Source organism: Mobula birostris, chromosome 27 (assembly GCF_030028105.1).
Source record: "Mobula birostris isolate sMobBir1 chromosome 27, sMobBir1.hap1, whole genome shotgun sequence".
NCBI lineage: Eukaryota > Metazoa > Chordata > Chondrichthyes > Myliobatiformes > Myliobatidae > Mobula > Mobula birostris.
The window spans coordinates 44,550,877-44,570,627 of record NC_092396.1 but is presented as its reverse complement, the minus strand read 5'-3'; the positions used below and the strand labels follow the sequence as shown (position 1 = coordinate 44,570,627).

The 19,751-nt window shown below is 41.2% G+C and overlaps 1 protein-coding gene across 10 annotated transcripts in view; it reads left to right on the top strand.

The window, feature by feature from the left end:
• Positions 1 to 19,751, top strand: part of usp48 (ubiquitin specific peptidase 48) — a 227,292-nt gene that overhangs the window by 18,518 nt on the left and 189,023 nt on the right. For 9 of the 10 annotated variants that reach the window (XR_011883341.1, XR_011883340.1, XR_011883342.1 and 6 more), the window contains exons 2-3: positions 13,774 to 13,894; positions 17,449 to 17,605. Coding sequence is in view for 7 of the 10 variants with exons in the window: in XM_072245076.1 (XP_072101177.1) it covers positions 13,774 to 13,894; positions 17,449 to 17,605 (278 nt within the window). In the remaining 3 variants the exon portion in view is untranslated. Of the gene's footprint in view, positions 1 to 13,773; positions 13,895 to 17,448; positions 17,606 to 19,751 lie in introns of those variants that run through there. The other variant, XM_072245079.1, reaches the window with a different exon arrangement.

The window sequence follows — 19,751 nt, the reverse complement described above, 5'->3', positions numbered from 1 at the left end:
CCACTTCCTGCTTTCTGCAGGGATCGCTCCCCATGCAGCTCCCTTGACCATTCGTCCCTCCCCATTGATCTTCCTCCTGGCACTTACCCTTGCAAGCAAAGCAAGTGCTACTTCTGTCCCTGTACCTCCTCCTGCATTACCTTTCAGGGCCCCAAACAGCCCTTCCAGATTGGGCGACACTTTACCTGTGAGTCTGTTGGGGTCATATACTGTGTCCGATGCTCCTGGTGTGGCTTCCTGTACATTGGTGAGACCCAACGTAGATTGGGAGACTGCTTTGCCGAGAACCTATATACCATCTGCCAGAAGAAATGGGATCTCCCAGTGGCTCCCCATTTTAATTCCACTTCCCATTCCCATTCTGACATGCCAATCCATGGTCTGCTGTACTATCGCAATGAGGCCACATTTTGTATTCCTTCTGGGTAGCAGTGGGATGACCTGAAGGTAGCTGTTCACGTAAGGTATCCCAAAAATATTGATGAACTGACACAGGTTTGTATGGAGGAATAGTCTAAAATTCCTCCTTGCCACTGTACAAGTCTGATCAGCAGCTACAGGAAACATTTGGTGGAGGTTATTGCTGCTAAAGGAGGTTCTACCAGTTATTAAGTACAAGGGTTCACATTTTTTCCAGCCTGGACTGAATGATTAAATAATGTGTTCAATAAACACATAACAGGTACAATTGTTTGTGTGTTTTTAGTTTAGGCAGATTATGTTTGTGTGTTATTGTGACTTAGATGAAGAGCAGACCCTATTTTACGAGTAATGAATGCAGGACTGAAAGTGTTATATTTGAATGCGTGCAGCAGATGGAACAAGGTAGATGAACTTGTAGCACAGTTATAGACTGGCATGTATGATGTTGAAAGTAGCACTGAATCATGGCTGAAAGAAGGTTATAGCTGGGAACTTAATGTCCAAGGAATGCCATAAGAAATACGCCATTGAGTCTCCTCCACCATTCCATCACGGCTGTTCCCAGATCCCACTCAACCCCATACACTTGCCTTCTCACCAGATCCTTTGATGTCCTGACCAATCAGGAAACTATCAACTTCTGCCTTAAATTTACCCATGGACTTGGCCTCCACCAAAGTCTTTGGCAAAGCATTCCACAGATTCGCCAGTCTCTGGCAAAAAAACATTCCTTATCTCTGTTTTAAAAGGTTGCCCTTCAATTTTAAGGCTGTGCTCTCTAGTTCTGGATACTCCCACCCGAAGAAACATCCTTTCCACATCCACCCTATCTATTCCTTTCAACATTCGATAGGTTTCAATGAGATCCCCCTGCATTCTTCTAAATTCCAGTGAGTACAGGCCCAAAGCTGCCAAATGCTCTTCATATGTTAACTCCTTCATTCCCAGAATCATCCTAGTGAACCTCTTCTGGACTGTCTCCAATGATAACACATCCCTTCTGAGATTTGGGGCCCAAAACTGTTGACAACACTCCAAGTGCGGTCTGATTAGTGTCTTACAAAGCCTCAGCATTATCTTCTTGTTTTTATATTCTATTCCCCTTGAAATAAATGCCAACATTGCATTTGCCTTCTTTACCACAGACTTAACCTGTAAATTAACCTTCTGGGAGTCTTGCATGAGGACTCCCAAGTCCCTCTGCACCTCTGATGTTTGAACCTTCTCCCATTTAGATAATAGACCCCAGTTTTATTCCTTTTACCAAAATGCATTATCATACATTTCCCAACACTGTGTTCATCTGCTGTCTTTTTGCCCATTTTTCCAATTTGTGTAAGTCCTGTTGTACTAGCATTGCTTCCCCAGCACTACCTACCTCTCCACCTATCTTTGTATCATCTGCAAATTTTGCCACAAAGCCATCAATTTCATTATTCATATCATTGACAAACGATGTGAAAAGAGTGTTTCCAGTAGTGACCCCTCAGAACACCGCTAGATACTGGCAGCCAACCAGAAAAGGATTCAGTTATTCCCACTCTACCTATGCCTGTATCTTTCCTATAATGCCATAGGATTTAATCTTGTTAAGTAGCCATATGTGTGGCACCTTATCAAATACATTCTGAAAATCAAGTAAATGACATCCACTGCCTCTCCTTTGTTCACCATGCTTATTACTTCCTCGAAGAACTCATTAACAGATTTGTCAGGCAAGATTTCCCTTTACAGAAACCATGCTGACCTTGACTTATTTTATCATTAGTCTCCAAGTACCTCAAAACCTTGTCCTTAATAACAGACTCCAACACTTTCCCAACCACCAGTGTTAAGCTAATTGGCCTATAGTTTCCTTTTATTTGCCTTCCTCCCTTCCTAAAGAGTGGAGTGACATTTGCAATCTTTCAGTCCTGGGGGAAAATGCCAGAATCAAGTGATTTTATCGAATGGCCAGGCAGGAAGGCAGAGAGGGTGGCAATGCTCTGTTGGTAAAAAATGAAATCAAATAATTAAAAAGAGGTCACATAGGGTCAGAGGGTGTTGAATCATTGTGGATAGAGCTAAGGAATTGGTAAGGGTAAAGAGACCCTGATGGGTGTTGATGTACAGCCCCCCAAACAGTAAAGACAAGGTCTACAAATTACAACGGGAGATAGAAAATGCATGCCAAAAGAGCAATTAGTCATGGATTTCAATACGCAGGTAGATGGGGAAAATCTGGTTGGTGCTGGATTCCAAGAGGTGAAATTTCTAGAGTGCCTATGAAATGGCTTTTCAGAGCAGCTCGTGGTTGATCCCACTAGGGGATCAGCTGTTCTGGATTGGGTGTTGTGCAATGATCTGGAATTGATTAGAGAGCTTAAGGTAAAATAATCCTGAGGGGCAAGTGATCATAATATGATTGAATTCACTCTGAATTTTGAGAAGGAGAAGGTAAAGTCAGATGTATCAGTATTACAGTAGAGTAAAGGGAATTTCAGAGGCATGAAAGAGGAGTTGGCCAGAATTGATTGGCAGGGATGACAGCAGAGCAGCATTGGCTGGGATTTCTGGGAGCAATTCAGAAGGCTTGGGATATATACATCCCAAAGAGGAAGTATTCTATAGGCAAGATGACATAACTGTCGCTAACAAAAGAAGTCAAAGCCAACATAAAAGCCAAAGAGAGGGCAAATAATACAGCAAAAGTTAGTGAGAAGTTAGTGGGAAGATGTTGGAGTGGATTGTTAAACATGTGGTTTCAGAGTACTTGGACACGTGATAATAAAGGCCATAGTCAGCATGGTTTCCTCAAGAGAAAATCTTGCCTGATAAATCTGTTGGGATTCTTTGAAGAATAGACAAAGGAGAATTAGTTAATGTTGTGTATTTGGATTTTCAGAAGGCCTTTGACAAGGTGCCACACATGAGACTGCTTTATAATTTATGAACCCATGGTATTGCAGGGAAGATCCAAGCATGGATAAAATAGTGGTTGACTGGCAGGAGGCAAAGAGTGGGACATAAAGGATCCTTTTCTGGTTGGCTGCCATTGACTAGTGGTGTTCCACAGGGGTCTGCGTTGAGACCACTTCTTTTTACATTATGTGTCATTGACATGGATGATGGAATTGATGGCTTTGTGGCCAAGTTTGTGGATGATATGAAGGGAGGTGGAGGGTCTGGTAGTTTTGAGGAAGTAGAAAGGCTACAGAAGGACCTAGGCAAAGAAATGGCAGATGGAATACAGAGTCAGGAAATATACGGTTATGCACTTTGGTAGAAGAAATGAAAGGGATGACTATTTTCTAAATGGAGAGAAAATACAAAAAACTGCGGTGCTAAAGGACTTGGGATTGCTTATGCAGAATTCCCTAAAGGAATCACCTGCTCGTGAATATGGCCGAAACCAGGGAGATGGTGATTGATTGTAGGATGAAGAGGACTGTGACGAGTCCTGTATACTTTCTGGGAGAAGCTGTTGCGGTGGTGGAGGAGTACAAATACTTGGGTGTTCACCTCGACAAGAGACTTGACTGGAAAACCAACTCCAAGGCTGTTTACAAGAGGAGGATGAGCAGAGGAAGCTGAGATCCTTCAATATGTGCAGCAGGATGTTGGAGATCCTTTACCAGTCAGTTGTAGTGAGTGCAGTCTTCTTTGCAGCTTTATTTTAGGAGAGCAGTATGGGTGCTGGTGGTACAAAAAGGCTAAATAAACTCTTCAGAAAGACTGGATCTGTCCTTGGCTACAACCCGGACTCTTTTGAGTTAGTGGTGGAAAGGAGGTCACTGCTGTGTGCTGGGGCAGCAGGCTGAGGGTAGCAGACACCAACAGAATCAACAAACTCATTCGTAAGGCCAGTGATGTTGTGGGGATGGAACTGGACACTCTGACGGTGGTGTCTGAAAAGAGGATGCTGTCCAAGTTGCATGCCATCTTGGACAATGTCTCCCATCCACTACATAATGGACTGGTTGGGCACAGGAGTACATTCAGCCAGAGACTCATTCCACCGAGATGCAACACTGAGCGTCATGGGAAGTCATTCCTGCCTGTAGCCATCAAACTTTACAACTCCTCCCTTGGAGGGTCACCCTGAGCCAATAGACTGGTCCTGGACTTATTTCCTGGCATAATTTACATATTACTATTTAATTATTTATGGTTTTATTACTATTTAATTACTTATTGTGGAACTGTAACGAAAACCAATTTCCCCCGGGATCAATAAAGTATGACTATGACTAAAACTGTTATCCATTATGGACAATCTGACACATCCTCTTCATGACCTACTGAATAAGAAGCGAAGCACCCTTTCGAACAGACTCATTCAGGTCCACTGTCACAATGATCATTACAGAAAATCTTTCCTACCAAACACACATCACAGTATACTAGTCTCTGTTTTATTACTTTGTACATTATTGTTGCAATTATTGCACATTGGTAAACTATTATTGTGTATATTTATTCTGTACTTTATTACCAGGTAAGTCTGCACACCAACTGTGTTTTTAAATGTCTCTGCTGTAATGAAAGAATTTCCCACTCAGTATCAATAAACCAGTCTCCCCTGCTCATGCACCCCCACTGCTCTCGCCTTGGCCACCCCGCCCCCGCAGAGGACACAACCTCAGAATGCAGTGGCGTCCTTTTAGAACGGAGATGAGGAATTCTTTTAGTCAGAGAGTGGTTAATCTGTGAAATTCATTGCCATGGATGGCTCTGGAGTCCAAGTCATTGGATATATATAAGGCAGAGGTTGATAGATTCTTGACCAATCAGGACATGAAGGGATAAGGGGAGAAGGCAGCAGATTAGGGCTAAGAGGGAAAATGGATCAGCCATGATGAAATGGCGGAGCAGACCTGATGGAATCGGGCCTGAATCTGCTCCTTTGTATTATGGTCTAAAACCACGTAATTGGAAAGGATTCACAAACTTTCTCTTGCAACTGTAATTGCAGTACATTTTTATAAATGGATGGCACTGTGATGTAACTGGTAGAGCTGCTGCCTCAGCTCCAGCAACCTGGGCCCTATACTGATCTCTGGTGCAGTCTTTGTGGAGTTTGCAATTCTTCCAGTGTCTTATGGCTTTAGTCTGTGTGGTATGATTTCCTCCCTCATCTCAAAGACATGGGTGGGGAGGTTAATTTCCACTATAAATTGCTGGTAGTTTGTCAGTGGGTGATAATATCGGGGCTAGTTGAATGTGGAAGGTAAAAATAGGATTAGTGTAGGTGAGTGCTTGATGGCTGAAGAGTCTTTTAACATTCTGTATGATTCTTTAGTGTATATTGCACCCACGGGATGCTGATTGTAGAGGGAGTCATCTTTAGGATGTGGTTCAGGTTTTAGAAAAGTGGGCAGTTGTGTCCTGAATGGTGTTGAGCTTTTGGTGGTGGAACGTTTTTTTTTCATCCAGGAAGGTGGGTAGTATTCCATTATGCTTCTAACTTGTGCCTTGTAGGTGGTAAAAAGGCCTTGGGGTGTCGACGGATGAGTTATTCCTTGCAGGAGACCTAATTTCTGATTACTTTAGTAGCCACAATATTCATATCTGCTTGCTTCATTTGAATTTCTGGTCAATGGTGTTTAGGATGTTAATTGTGTGAATTCTGTTAAAGGGTTTCTTATTGGAAATAATCATTGCTCAGCATTCCTGTGATATACATATCACTTGCCATTTAGTAGTCAATGCTTAAGTATTATCCATGCTTTGTAACTTCCATGATGAGACTCTGACCCTGTGTTAGTAGCAATATTAAGTGGTAATCTTGGGTTGGAATATTTTGAAGAATCCAGTTATTATTGAGCTTTTCTGTTGGTACCTAATGGCTTTAACAGGGCTCTTTAGTTCTCGTCTCAGTCAAGTGATGGTTTGATATTCAGGCCAGTCACTTGCACCACATTTCCTTGATCCACATAATGATACCTGCAACTGGGAGAACTTGCTTAAGCCATAAGTGGGTTTGGTTAAGCAAGCTTATTGATAACTATAACATGATGGCATCATCCGTGATCCCCCAGTATTTATAATGTGGTTTCTTTTATATTGCCAGTACATTACCAGTGTTGTGGCTGTACTTGAACAGCTTAGCTTGAGGTACAGCTGGTTTGGAATGGAAGTCTTCAATACTTCAGCCAGATGTATCTGTTTATATATTCTTTGTTGTGTTAAGAACTGTCAATTGTTTCTTGATATTTCTCGGTAGTCTCAAGAGGGAAGGTGAGCAGCCGGATGTCGTGGTCCATGTAGGGACCAATGACATGGGTAGGAAGAGTGTGGAGGTCCTGAAAGGTGAGTTTAGGGAGTTAGGCGCCAAGTGAAAGGACAGAACTTCCAGCGTAGCCATCTCAGGATTGCTATCAGTGCCACGTGCAGGCAGGTTTAGAAATAGTAAGGTAGCGCAGATCAACATGTGGCTGAAGGCATGGTGCAGGAGGGAGGGCTTCAGATTTATAGATAATTGGGCAGTTTTCCAGGGAAGCTGGGACCTGTTCCGGCGGGACAGTCTGCATCTGAACTGGAGGGGGACAAATATTCTTGCGGGTAGGTTTGCAAGAGAGGCTCCAGTGGATTTAAACTAGATACGGGGGGGGAGAGGAACCAGAGTGTAGGAACAGATGTAGGGAAGAAGGAAGAAAAAGAAAATAGTAAAATTGTTTGCACAGTTAGTGATAAACAGAGAGTAGGAGGTGGACAATTTCTTAAATGCATTTATTTTAATGCTAGGAGCATTGTAAGAAAGGTGGATGAGCTTAAAGTATGGACTGATACCTGGAAGTATGATGTGGTAGCTATTAGTGAAACATGGTTACAGGAGGGGTGTGTTTGGCAACTAAATATTCCTGGATTTAATTGCTTCAGGTGTGATAGAATTGGAGGGACAAGAGGGGGAGGGGTTGCATTGCTTGTCAGAGAAAATATTACAGTGGTACTCTGGCAGGATAGATTAGAGGGCTCATCTAGGGAGGCTATTTGGGTGGAATTGAGGAATGGGAAAGGTGCGGTATTATAGACCACCAAATGGGGAACGAGAATTGGAGGAGCAAATTTGTAAGGAGATAGCAGATATTAGTAGTAGGCGCAAGGTTGTGATTGTGGGAGATTTTGATTTTCCACACATAGACTGGGAAGCCCATACTGTAAAAGGGCTGGATGGTTTGGAGTTTGTAAAATGTGTGCAGGATAGTTTTTTTTTGCAGCAATGCATAGAGGTACCAACGAGAGAAGAGGCGGTGTTGGATCTCCTGTTAGGGAATGAGATCGGTCAGGTGATGGAGGTTTGTGTTGGGCAGCACTTGGGTCCAGTGATCACAATGCTATTAGTTTCAATATAATTATGGAGAAGGATAGATCTGGACCCAGGGTTGAGATTTTTTGATTGGAAAAAGGCTAACTTTGAGGAGATGCGAAAGGATTTAGAAGGAGTGGATTGGGGCAATTTGTTTTATGGGAAGGATGTAGGGAGCGGGAAGCGCAGAATCAAATATCGCTGTGATGATTGTACGTTCTAGTATCAATTGTTTGGCGACAATAAAGTATAAAGTAAAGTAATAGAGAAATGGAGGTCATTTAAAGGTGAAATTTTGAGAGTACAGAATCTTTATGTTCCTGTTAGGTTGAAAGGAAAGATTAAAAATTTGAGAGAGCCATGGCTTTCAAGGGATATTGGAAACTTGAAATATTGGAAATATAGAAAGCATGGAGTAAATGAGGTGCTCGAGGAATATAAAGAATGTAGAAGGAATCTTAAGAAAGAAATTAGAAAAGCTAAAAGAAGACATGAGGTTGCTTTGTCAAATAAGGTGAAAATAAATCCCCAAGGGTTTCTATCGTTATATAAATAGCAAAAGGATAGTGAGGGATAAAATTGGTCCCTTAGAGAATCAGAGTGGACGGCTATTGTGGAGCCAAAAGAGATGGGGGAGATTCTTAACAATTTCTTTTCTTCGGTATTCACTAAGGAGAAGGATATTGAATTGTGTAAGATAAGGGAAACGGGTAGGGAAATTATGGAAACTATGATGATTAATCAAGTAGGACTGGAGCTTTTAAGGAATATAAAAGTGGCTAAGTTTCCGGGTCCTGACAGGATATTCCCTAGGACATTGAGTGAAGTTAGTGTGGAAATGGCAGGGGCTCCAACAGAAATATTTCAAATGTCAATAGAAACGGGGATGGTGCTGGAGGAACTGGCCAAAGTTGACTGGAAAGGGACAGTGGTGGGAAAGACAGCAGAGCAGCAGTGGCTGGAGTTTATGCAAGAAGTGAGGAAGGTGCAAGACAGGTATATTCCAAAAAAGAAGACATTTTCGAGTGGAAAAAGGATGCAACCGTGGTTGACAAGAGAAGTCAAAGCCAAAGTTAAAGCAAAAGAGAGGGCATACAAGGAAGCAAAAATTAGTGGGAAGACAGAGGATTGGGAAGTTTTTAAAACCTTACAAAAGGAAACCAAGAAGGTCATTAAGAGGGAAAAGATTAACTATAAAAGGAAGCTAGCAAATAATATCAAAGAGGATACTAAAAGCTTTTTCAAGTATATAAAGAGTAAAAGACAGGTGAGAGTAGATATAGGACCGATAGAAAATGATGCTGGAGAAATTGTAATGGGAGATAAGGAGATGGCAGAGGAACTGAAGGAGTATTTTGCATCAGTCTTCACTGAGGAAGACAGCAGTATACCGGACACTCAAGGGTGGCAGGGAAGAGAAGTGTGCGCAGTCACAATTATGACAGAGAAAGTACTCAGGAAGCTGAATAGTCTAAAGATAGATAAATCTCCCGGACCAGGTGGAATGCACCCGTGTGTTCTGAAGGAAGTAGCTGTGGAGATTGCGGAGGCATTAGTGATGATCTTTCAAAAGTCGATAGATTCTGGCATGGTTCTGGAGGACTGGAAGATTGCGAATGTCACTCCGCTATTTAAGAAGGGAGCAAGAAAGCAAAAAGGAAATTATAGACCTGTTAGCTTGACATCGCTGGTTGGGAAGTTGTTGGAGTCGATTGTCAAGGATGAGGTTACAGAGTGCCTGGAAGCATATGACAAGATGGGCAGAACTCAGCATGGGTTCCTTAAAGGAAAATCCTGCCGGACAAACCTATTACAATTTTTTGAGGAAATTACCAGTAGGCTAGACAAGGGAGATTCAGTGGATGTTGTATATTTGGATTTTCAGAAGGCCTTTGACAAGGTGCCACACATGAGGCTACTTAAGATAAGAGCCCATGGAATTATGGGAAAGTTACATACGTGGATAGAGCATTGGCTGATTGGCAGGAAACAGAGAGTGGGAATAAAGGGATCCTATTCTGGTTGGCTGCCGGTTACCAGTGGTGTTCCACAGGGGTCCGTGTTGGGGGCCGCTTCTTTTTACATTGTACATCAACGATTTGGATTATGGAATAGATGGCTTTGTGGCTAAGTTTGCTGACGATACGAAGATAGGTGGAGGGGCTGGTAGTACTGAGGAAACGGAGAGTCTGCAGAGAGACTTGGATAGATTGGAAGAATGGGCAGAGAAGTGGCAAATGAAGTACAATGTTGGAAAGTGTATGGTTATGCACTTTGGCAGAAAAAGTAAACGGGCAGACTATTATTTAAATGGGGAAAGAATTCAAAGTTCTGAGATGCAACGGGACTTGGGAGTCCTCATACAGGATACCCTTAAAGTTAACCTCGGGGCTGAGTCAGTAGTGAAGAAGGCGAATGCAATGTTGGCATTCATTTCTAGAGGAATAGAGTATAGGAGCAGGGATGTGATGTTGAGGCTCTATAAGGCCCTGGTGAGACCTCACTTGGAGTACTGTGGGCAGTTTTGGTTTCCTTATTTAAAAAAGGATGTGCTGATGTTGGAGAGGGTACAGAGAAGATTCACTAGAATGATTCCGGGAATGAGAGGGTTATCATATGAGGAACATTTGTCCGCTCTTGGACTGTATTCCTTGGTGTTTAGAAGAATGAGGGGAGAATGTTGAAAGGCATGGACAGAGTGGATGTGGCAAAGTTGTTTCCTATGATGGGGGAGTCTAGTACGAGAGGGCATGACTTAAGGATTGAAGGGCGCCCATTCAACAGAAATGCGAAGAAATTTTTTTAGTCAGAGAGTGGTGAATCTATGGAATTTCTTGCCACGGGCAGCAGTGGAGGCCAAGTCATTGGATGTATTTAAGGCAGAGATTGATAGGTATCTGAGTAGCCAGGGCATCAAAGGTTATGGTGAGAAGGTGGGGGAGTGGGACTAAATGGGAGAATGGATCAGCTCATGATAAAATGGCGGAGCAGACTCGATGGGCCAAATGGCCGACTTCTGCTCCTTTGTCTTATGGTCTTATGACTGGCGTATTGCTCATGTTGTTCCATTGTTTAAAAAGGGTTCTAAGAGTATACCTAGCAATTATCAGCCTGTGAGTTTGACGTCAGTGGTGGGTAAATTGATGGAAGGTATTCTTAGAGATGGTATGTATAATTATCTGGATAGACAGGGTCTGATTAGGAACAGTCAACATGGATTTGTGCGTGGAAGGTCATGTTTGACAAATCTTATTGAATTTTTTGAAGAGGTTACTAGGAATGTTGACAAGGGTAAAGCGGTGGATGTTGTCTATATGGACTTCAGTAATGCCTTTGACAAGGTCCCACACGGAAGGTTGGTTAGGAAGGTTCAATCGTTAGGTATTAATATTGAAGTAGTATAATGGATTCAGCAATGGCTGGATGGGAGACGCCAGAGAGTGGTGATGGAAAACTGTTTGTCAGATTGGAGGCCGGAGACTAGTGGTGTGCCTCAGGGATCTGTACTGGGTCCAATGTTATTTGTCACATACATTAATGATCTGGATGATAGGGTGGTAAATTGGATGATTAAGTATGCAGATGATACTAAGATACGTGGAGTTGTGGATAATGAAGTAGGTTTTCAAAGCTTGCAGAGAGATTTAGGCCAGAGTGGGCTGAAAGATGGCAGATGGAGTTTAATGCTGATAAATATGAGGTACTACATTTTGGTAGGGCTAATCAAGATAGGACGTACATGGTAAATGGTAGGGCATTAAAGAATGCAGTAGAACAGAAGGATCTAGGAATAATGGTGCATAGTTCCCTGAAGGTGGAATCTCATGTGGGTAGGGTGGTGAAGAAAGCTTTTGGTATGCTGGCCTTTATAAATCAGAGCATTGAGTATAGGAGTTGGGATGTAATGTTGAAATTGTACAAGGCATTGGTGAGGCCAAATTTGGAGTATTGTGTACAGTTTTGGTCACCAAATTATAGGAAAGATGTCAACAAAATAGAGAGAGTACAGAGAAGGTTTACTAGAATGTTGCCTGGGTTACAGAGAAAGGTTGAACAAGTTGGGTCTTTATTCTTTGGAACGTAGAAGGTTGATGGGGGGGACTTGATAGAGGTATTTAAAATTATGAGAGGGATAGATAGAGCTGACGTGAATAGGATTTTTTCATTGAGAGTGGGGGAAGATTCAAACAAGAGTACATGAGTTGAGAGTTAAAGGGCAAAAGTTTAGGGGTAACATGAGGAGGAACTTCTTTACTCAGGGAGTGGTGGCTCTGTGGAACAAGCTTCCAGCAGAAGTGGTTGAGGCAGGTTCGATGTTGTCATTTAAAGTTAAACTGGACAGCTATATGGACAGGAAAGGAATGGAGGGTTATGGGCTGAGTGCAGGTCGGTGGCACTAGGTGAGAGTATGAGTTTGGCATGGACTAGAAGGGCCGAGGTGGCCTGTTTCCGTGCTGTAATTGTTATATGGTTATATAATATCCCATGGAGCAAATGAGAATGATTTGAAAGCTGGTGTTTGTAATGATGAGGATCTCGGGAAGAAGCAAAAATGGATGATCCATTTGATGTTAGCAGCAATTGTATACTAAGTCCTGCCATCATTGAAGATGAGCATGTCTTGGACCACCTCCAATCTTATGGCTGTTCTGTTGTCTCCCATCATTCTCAACTGGATCTAAAAGGACTGCAAATTGTTGATTAGATCTATTTTCATGGTCAAATTTGTCTGAAACAGGATAGATTGGTGAGAATGAGGTCAAATACTGTAGATTATTCTTGTGCACTTATCATCTGCTGCATTTCCATGCCTTTCAAAGCTAGGACAGTCTTGGTCATTATTGGTATTACTGTGTTCTCTTAGTGAACAGCTTTGAACTTCTCATACCTATTGTCTTGCTACTTTCAGTGTTTTTACCAAATATTCATCAAGGTAGTGCACTGATACATTGGTTGGGGAGGTTTGATGTCCTTGTCCATGTTTTAGTTCTGACTTCGAGGGTTCATGAAACCAAAAGTCAGTTGTATACACTTCCAGGGCTATCCCCTCCTACACTGCTGCTTCTGGTAGACGTAACCTGTAAATGGGTCAGGATAGAGGAATCTGGATTGTTACATGTAAGCTTGTGGTATAGGGAATAATATATTGGTGTAGTTAGAAAGTTGACTGGCAAATGGGAAACAGCAGATATATGTAAATTGATCTTTTTTTCGTTGTCTGAAAGCCTATAATCAGAAACAGAACTGCATTAATGGATAGTAGTCCAGTAACTTGCATGTGAAGTAAAGGTAAAGGTTTGAGCCAGATTTGGAGGAAGGTGGCGAGAAATTAAAGGGACCTGCAGGATGGTGCTGGTAGGAAGTGGCACTGCACTCAGATGTGGACAGAAGTAAATAATGTGGGACCAGTAAATAATAGTGGGGAAGGCCTAGGTGGTGGGTTGAGTCGTTCAAAGTTCAAAAAGTTAGAAGTAAATGTATTACCAAAGTACATATACATCACCATATACAACCTTGAGATTCATTTTCTTTTTCTAGCTTTTGGCTGGGAGATAGTTGGAGTGGTCCAGAAACTGGCTGTATATTGGATATGATTATCTGGAGGCTAACTGCAGGTTGGATCAGAGACTGATCTGTAGACTAAAGAAGGTCCATGTGGTGGTGTGGTAGTAGGGGTTTTGTGCATTGTTGGATGTGGACTGATTTAGGGATAGGTAGAATAGGTAATTGAGTGGGGATTGGAAATGGAAGCTCCAGTTGCTTTTCCATTCTTATTTCATCATTCCTTCATACATCCTGACCTTTCTGATTCTCATGAGTGAAGATTTCAAAGCTTTTTATCCCCTGTAGAGATTAGAATCAAATAAAGTCCATTTGCTGTGGTTAGCTCAATGTTTTACATATTGGAACAATTTTGGGAGTGAGGTAATTACAGTTTGATTCTGGAATTACATTAGATACCATAATTGGATCATCTTGTTTTCTCACTAAAACTGTATTTTAATAATTGCCTTCAAGATTTATTCAAGGTTTTCATTTTAATATTTGCTTTCCCAATGTAGACGCAACTGTAGAGGCAATCCCAACTGCTTAGTGGGTCTCGGTGAACATGTATGGCTGGGGGAAATTGATGAAAATAGCTTCCACAACATTGATGACCCTAATTCTGAAAGGAGATGCAAGGTGAGTAAATACAGTGCATTTTGAAGAAAGATTATTGCTAAATTACAAGTTTTAGAGTTTCTACACTGGGCATCACCTCTAATCTTGCCACAAATTTTGCTCTGAATAATGCAGATTTTACTTCTCAAACTCAATTCCCCCTTGTCCACCGCATTTGTTCTCAGGATGAGCTTCCATTCTAGAACATCTGAGATGTCCTCTTTTTTTCCTCCAAAGTTTGGGGTTTTCTTCCATGACTATCAATGCTGCCCTCACCCACATCTCTTCCATTTCCAGCACATCTGCCCCTAACTCATTTTCCTGCAGTCACAACAGGGATTGGGTTCCCCTTGACCTTATCTACCACCGGTGAGCTTCTGTATCCAGTATTTCATTCTCTGTAGCTTCCACCATCTCTGGTAGGATGCTACCATTCATCACATATTTGTTTCCCCTCCCTCTCTGCTTTCGCTCATCAGAATCACTCTCTATATGACTCCCTTGTCCACTTGTCTCTCCCCACGCCTCTCTCCTGGTTCTTAATCCTTGCAAGTATGACAAATTCTACACCTGTCCTTTCACCAACTTCGTCATCACCATTCAATGCTCCTTCTAGGTGAGGTGACACTTCAATTGTCGTCTGTTGGGGTCATCTATTGTGTATAGTGCTCCCAGTGCAGCCACCTCCTACATCAGTGAGAGCCAGTGCAGATGGGCAGACTGCTTTGTCGAGCACCTTTGTCCGCTGCAAAAGTCAGATTTGTCCGGTGGCTACCCATTTTAATTCAACTTTGCATCTGCATTCTGGCATGCCTGTCCATGGCCTCCTCTACTGCTGCGATGAGGCCAAACTCAGGTTGAAATAGCAATACCTAATAGTCCACTTGGTCAGCCTCTAACCTGATGGTATCAACATCAATTTCTCTAACTTCTGGTAATTTCTTTCCCTCCCTGCTCTCTTTTTCTGTTCATCATTCTAGTTACCAGTAACGATGTCGAAGGTTATGGGGAGAAGCTAGGGGTATAGGGGTGAGAGGGATAATAAATCACCCATGATCAAATGGTGTAGCAGACTCAATGGCCAAATAGCCTATATCTTATGGTCTTATCCTCTCACCCTTTCTCTTCTCACCTACCCATCACCTCCCTGTAGTTTTCCTCTTTCTCTTTTTTCTATGATCCACTGTTCTCTCCTACTAGATTCCTTCTTCTTCAGTCCTTTATTCTTTCTACCCATCCCTCCCTACATCTTACTTCATTCCCCCATTTCCCACCCACTACACCCCTCACCTGGTACTCCCTCAGATTAATCTGGTTTTTGTTCCCGTTTTTCCAGCCTGAAACATCAAGTGTTTATTCCACTCTATAGGTGCTGCGTGATTTGCTGAGTTCCTGCAGCATTTTGTTTATGATTTGACTTCTGCTCAAAATAATTTGTATGATCGTGACCCTAAAATCTTTCATGAGCCTTCGTATTGGGCTGTAGAACGTTTTGAACCATTCAAAATATCCTCAAAGTGGGGATCACTGAAGTTTTGTGACTACCGTTGAAAATGAATTTATTCTAAAATATAAGAAATTGCAATGTAATTTGATTTTAAAATAAAAGAAAGTAGTTTAAACCAAAATGATTCACTAATCTTTTTGTTCTGCAGTAGTCAATTTCTTCATAACTTAGTGATTAAGTTTTAGCAGCTGCCTTGCTTTGCTACCAATAACTAGGAACTTTCTAGAGCAGACATGACATGATATTTGAATTTTTCTTTTTGTCCACTTATCAGTTTTGCGAGAGATTTGGTTCTAGCCATTATTTTTGAGCCAACGCGGAAGATGGTAAAATTTGACTTGTACTAAATTTACCCTGGGTTCAAAGTCCTTTGGTCTTTGGCACCTATTAAACCAGCAGATAGATTCCTACAGCTATCGACTTCTTGAATCAACCTGCACTGAGCACTCTACCTGAGCAACGGAGCACGATGGACTACCTTTTGCGATACCATGGACTAGTCTTTTTTTTTGCCTAGATATCCTGTTTATTGTGTTCTGAACTTACATGCTTATGTTGCTACAGGTTTTTCATTGTACCTGTATCTCACTGTACTTGTGCACATGACAATAAACTTATCAAATTTAAGACTAACTTTCTGCCAAAATAAAGTGATAGAGCACTACAGTACAAAAACAGGCCCTTTGGCCCATTTTGTCCATTCTGAACTGTTACCTTGCCTAGTCCCATTGATCCATACCCCTCCATACCTCTGCCAGCCACATGCTTATCCAAACATCTCTTAAATTGGAATATTTTTGAGTACTTTTGATATGTTGCTTGGATCTGTGTAAATGGCTTAACTGGCAAAGAATCCTTAAGGGTTGGAGTCATGTTTTCTTCCAGCAGATATTTTGAAGTTTAATTTGCAAGAGATTTTGGGCTCTTGGAAGTGCACTGCTTTTTTATTTTTATAGTTTTGTGTAGAAAAAAGTTAACAAAATCTTGCTGGATAATGCTGAGCTATAAGGGAAATATTTTATTTATAAAGGATTGCTCATCAACAAATATTGACTAAATATATTTTTGACGATAGTCATCCTATCTAGGATGTGAATTTGTGGTCATGTGAACAGTCACCGAAGAGAAGTATAGGTAGATCTGAAGCAGTGTCTTTGTTTGACAAAATGAGACCCAGCAGGCTTCCTATTGAGAATGCTTTGGGAGGAAAAAGGCTTACTTCACCGAACACTACAAGACATTTTTTATGCTAATGATCAAAGGAAAATTCAGGACAATTCCATATTTACAGTGCTTCCTTTGAACTACACACCATCCTCAAACCTCCCATCCAAATAATGGCTCTTAGGAACTCATTGTTTGGAGCTGCATTTCAGATTTAATCCCCAGTTCATATTGGGATCTAAAGATACGTGGTTAAAGTCAGTTGTTGACATTGTTTGGTATATGTGCTAATTCCCAAAAAAATGCTCTGACACGTTTAACTATAGTTTTACAAAGGTACAGTATATACTCTCTCAATATGGTTAAATTCTATATATCTGTAGCACAGCATTTAGCACAATTTGAATAGAAGTACTCAATATTTAACAAATAATTGCATGTTCTGCTTTTACCAACTCTAAATGCAGAAATCTTTTAGATTATAAGTGCACATTCTATGACAGCTCATGTATTAGATAAGTACATGAAGGTTTTGAGGGATATGAGCAAAATGAAGTCAAATGTTTCTGTGCTGTGTAACTCTAACTCTTATTGGGATTACATTTTATTTCCTATTTTTATCAGACAAATGGCATTAGGCTTTTTGGCTCATGTATCGGACAATGCCATAATAACGTTAAGTGAGATATTAATATTGCATTTTCATTCCTTGTAGGCATACATTTCATGAGTTCTGTCCTTAACTCTAGTATTTGGACAGGATAAAATGAACTGTAAAGTGAAAAGTGTTCTTTTTATGTCTAGTAAACTCTTTACTTTGGCAATGTTAGCAAACTTGAATATTCTCGTTGATTATAAAAGAGCCCTCATAATTCAAGTTGTTGTTGTTTTTCTTTTTCTTAAGAATGCTTTTGTAGGCCTAACTAATCTTGGAGCTACTTGTTATGTCAACACCCTGCTTCAGGTTTGGTTTCATAACCTTGAATTACGACAAGCACTGTATCTCTGCCATAGTCCTCAAAAGGAGACAGTGTTGGGACAAGGGATTGAGGAAGATGCGGGTGAGTATTGAAAGAAATCTAAGCAAACTTCAATTAAGCTGTAGTGTAGTAACCTCTATTTTCATTCATATTTTCGTCTAGTGAGGATGATCCATGTGGAGATCAATAATATAACAGTCATTTCATTCTTTACACTTGTATACTGACAAATGACAATAAACAATCTTGAATCTTGATCTTGAAACTTAAGACACATTAATATAGAAGTTGATATGCGAGAATCTCGTTGCTTTTCATTGGTGGTTTAAAATAAGCATGTGGAAAATGTTACCTCAATGTTTTGTGCTAAAGTAGTTCATCAGTTGATGAGTATTTGATCTCAGTAAGGTTATGTGGAGAGATTAAAACTGAGTGTCAGATCGACTTTTAGGAACAGAACTGGTAGTCTACATTTGAAGACACTTTTCTACAGTCTTGGCTAGGGAAATGTATTTTTCCTCTTTGCACTCGGCCAGTTAAAAACAGGCTGGAGCAAAGTAATAGACATGTTAGGATGGTAGTTTGAAGTGTGTGTATTTTAATGCTAAGAATATTATAGGTAAAAATCGTAACAGCAGAATTAGGCCATTTGGCACATCGAGTCTGCTCTGCCATATCACCATGGCTGATCCAATTTTCCTTTCAGCCCCAATCTCCTACCTTCTCCCTGTATCTCTTCATGCCCTGACTAATCAAGAACCTATCCACCTTTGCCTTAAATATAGCCAAACACTTGGTCTCCACAGCTGCTTGTGGCAATGAATTCGCCCCTCTCTGGCTTTAGAAATTTCTGCTCATCTCCATTCTAAAAGGACACCCCTCTATTCTGAAGCTGTGTCCTGTAGTCTTAGAATCCACTGCCATAGGAAACATCCTCTCCACATCCATTCTGTTGAGTCTTTTTAACATTCAATAGGTTTCAATGAGGTTATCCCTCATTTTTCTGAATTCCAGTGAGTTCAGTCCCGGAGCCATTAAACGCTTCTCATTTGACAAGCCTTTCAATTCCGGAATCACTTTCATGAACCTCCTTTGAGCCTTCTCCAATGTCAGCACATCCTGTCTTAGATCAGCGGTACAAAGCTGTTTACAATACTCCAAGTGAGGCATCACTAGTGCCTTATCTTTGCATTTATATTCCAGTTTCTTGAAATGAACACTACCATCACATTCCTCACCACCAACTCAACCTGCAAATTAACCTTTAGGGAATTTTGCACAAGGACTCCCACGTCCTTTTGCACCAGATTTTTGAATTTTCTCACCATTTAGAAAATAGTCTACGTTTTTATTTCTTCTGCCAAAGTGCATTACCATACACTTACCGACACTATATTCCATCTACCACTTCTTTGTCCATTCTCCGAATCAGTCTAAGTCCTTCTATAGCCTCTGTACTTCCTCAAAACTACCTGCCTCTCCAGCTAACTTCGTATTGTCTGCAGCCTTGGCCACAAAAGAAACAGTCCTGTGAAACACCACTAGTCACCAGTAGCCCACCAGAAAAAGCTCCTTTTATTCCATCTTTCCTTCCTGCCAGTCAGCCAATGCTTTATCCATGCTAGTATCTTTCCTGTATTACCATGGGCTCTTAACTTGTTAAGCAGTTCTATGTGTGGTACCTTGTCAAAGGTCTTCTGAAAATACAAGTACACAAAATCCATTGAGTCTCCATTGTCTATCATGCTTTGATATTTCTTCAAAGAATTCCAACAGATTCGTCAGATTTTCCCTTAAGATAACCATGGTGACTACAGCCTATTTTATCATGTGCCTCCAAGTATCCTGAAACCACATCCGTACAAATCAACTCCAACATCTTCCCAACCACTGAGGTCAGACTGACTGGCCTATAATATCCTTTCTTTTGCCTCTCTCCTTTCTTGAAGAATGGAGTGACATATGCAATTTTTCATTCCTCTGGAACCATGCCAGGATCAATTGATTATTGAAAGATCATTACTAATGCCTCCACAATCTCTTCAGCCACCTCTTTCAGAACCTTCTGGTCCAGGTGACTTATCTACCTTCAGACCTTTCAGTTTCCCAAGAACCTTCTCTCTAGTTATGGTAACTTCACACACTTCATGTTCCCGACACCTGGAATTTCCACTGTACTGCTAGTGTCTTCAGAAGTGAAAACTGATGCAAAATACTTACTCAGTTG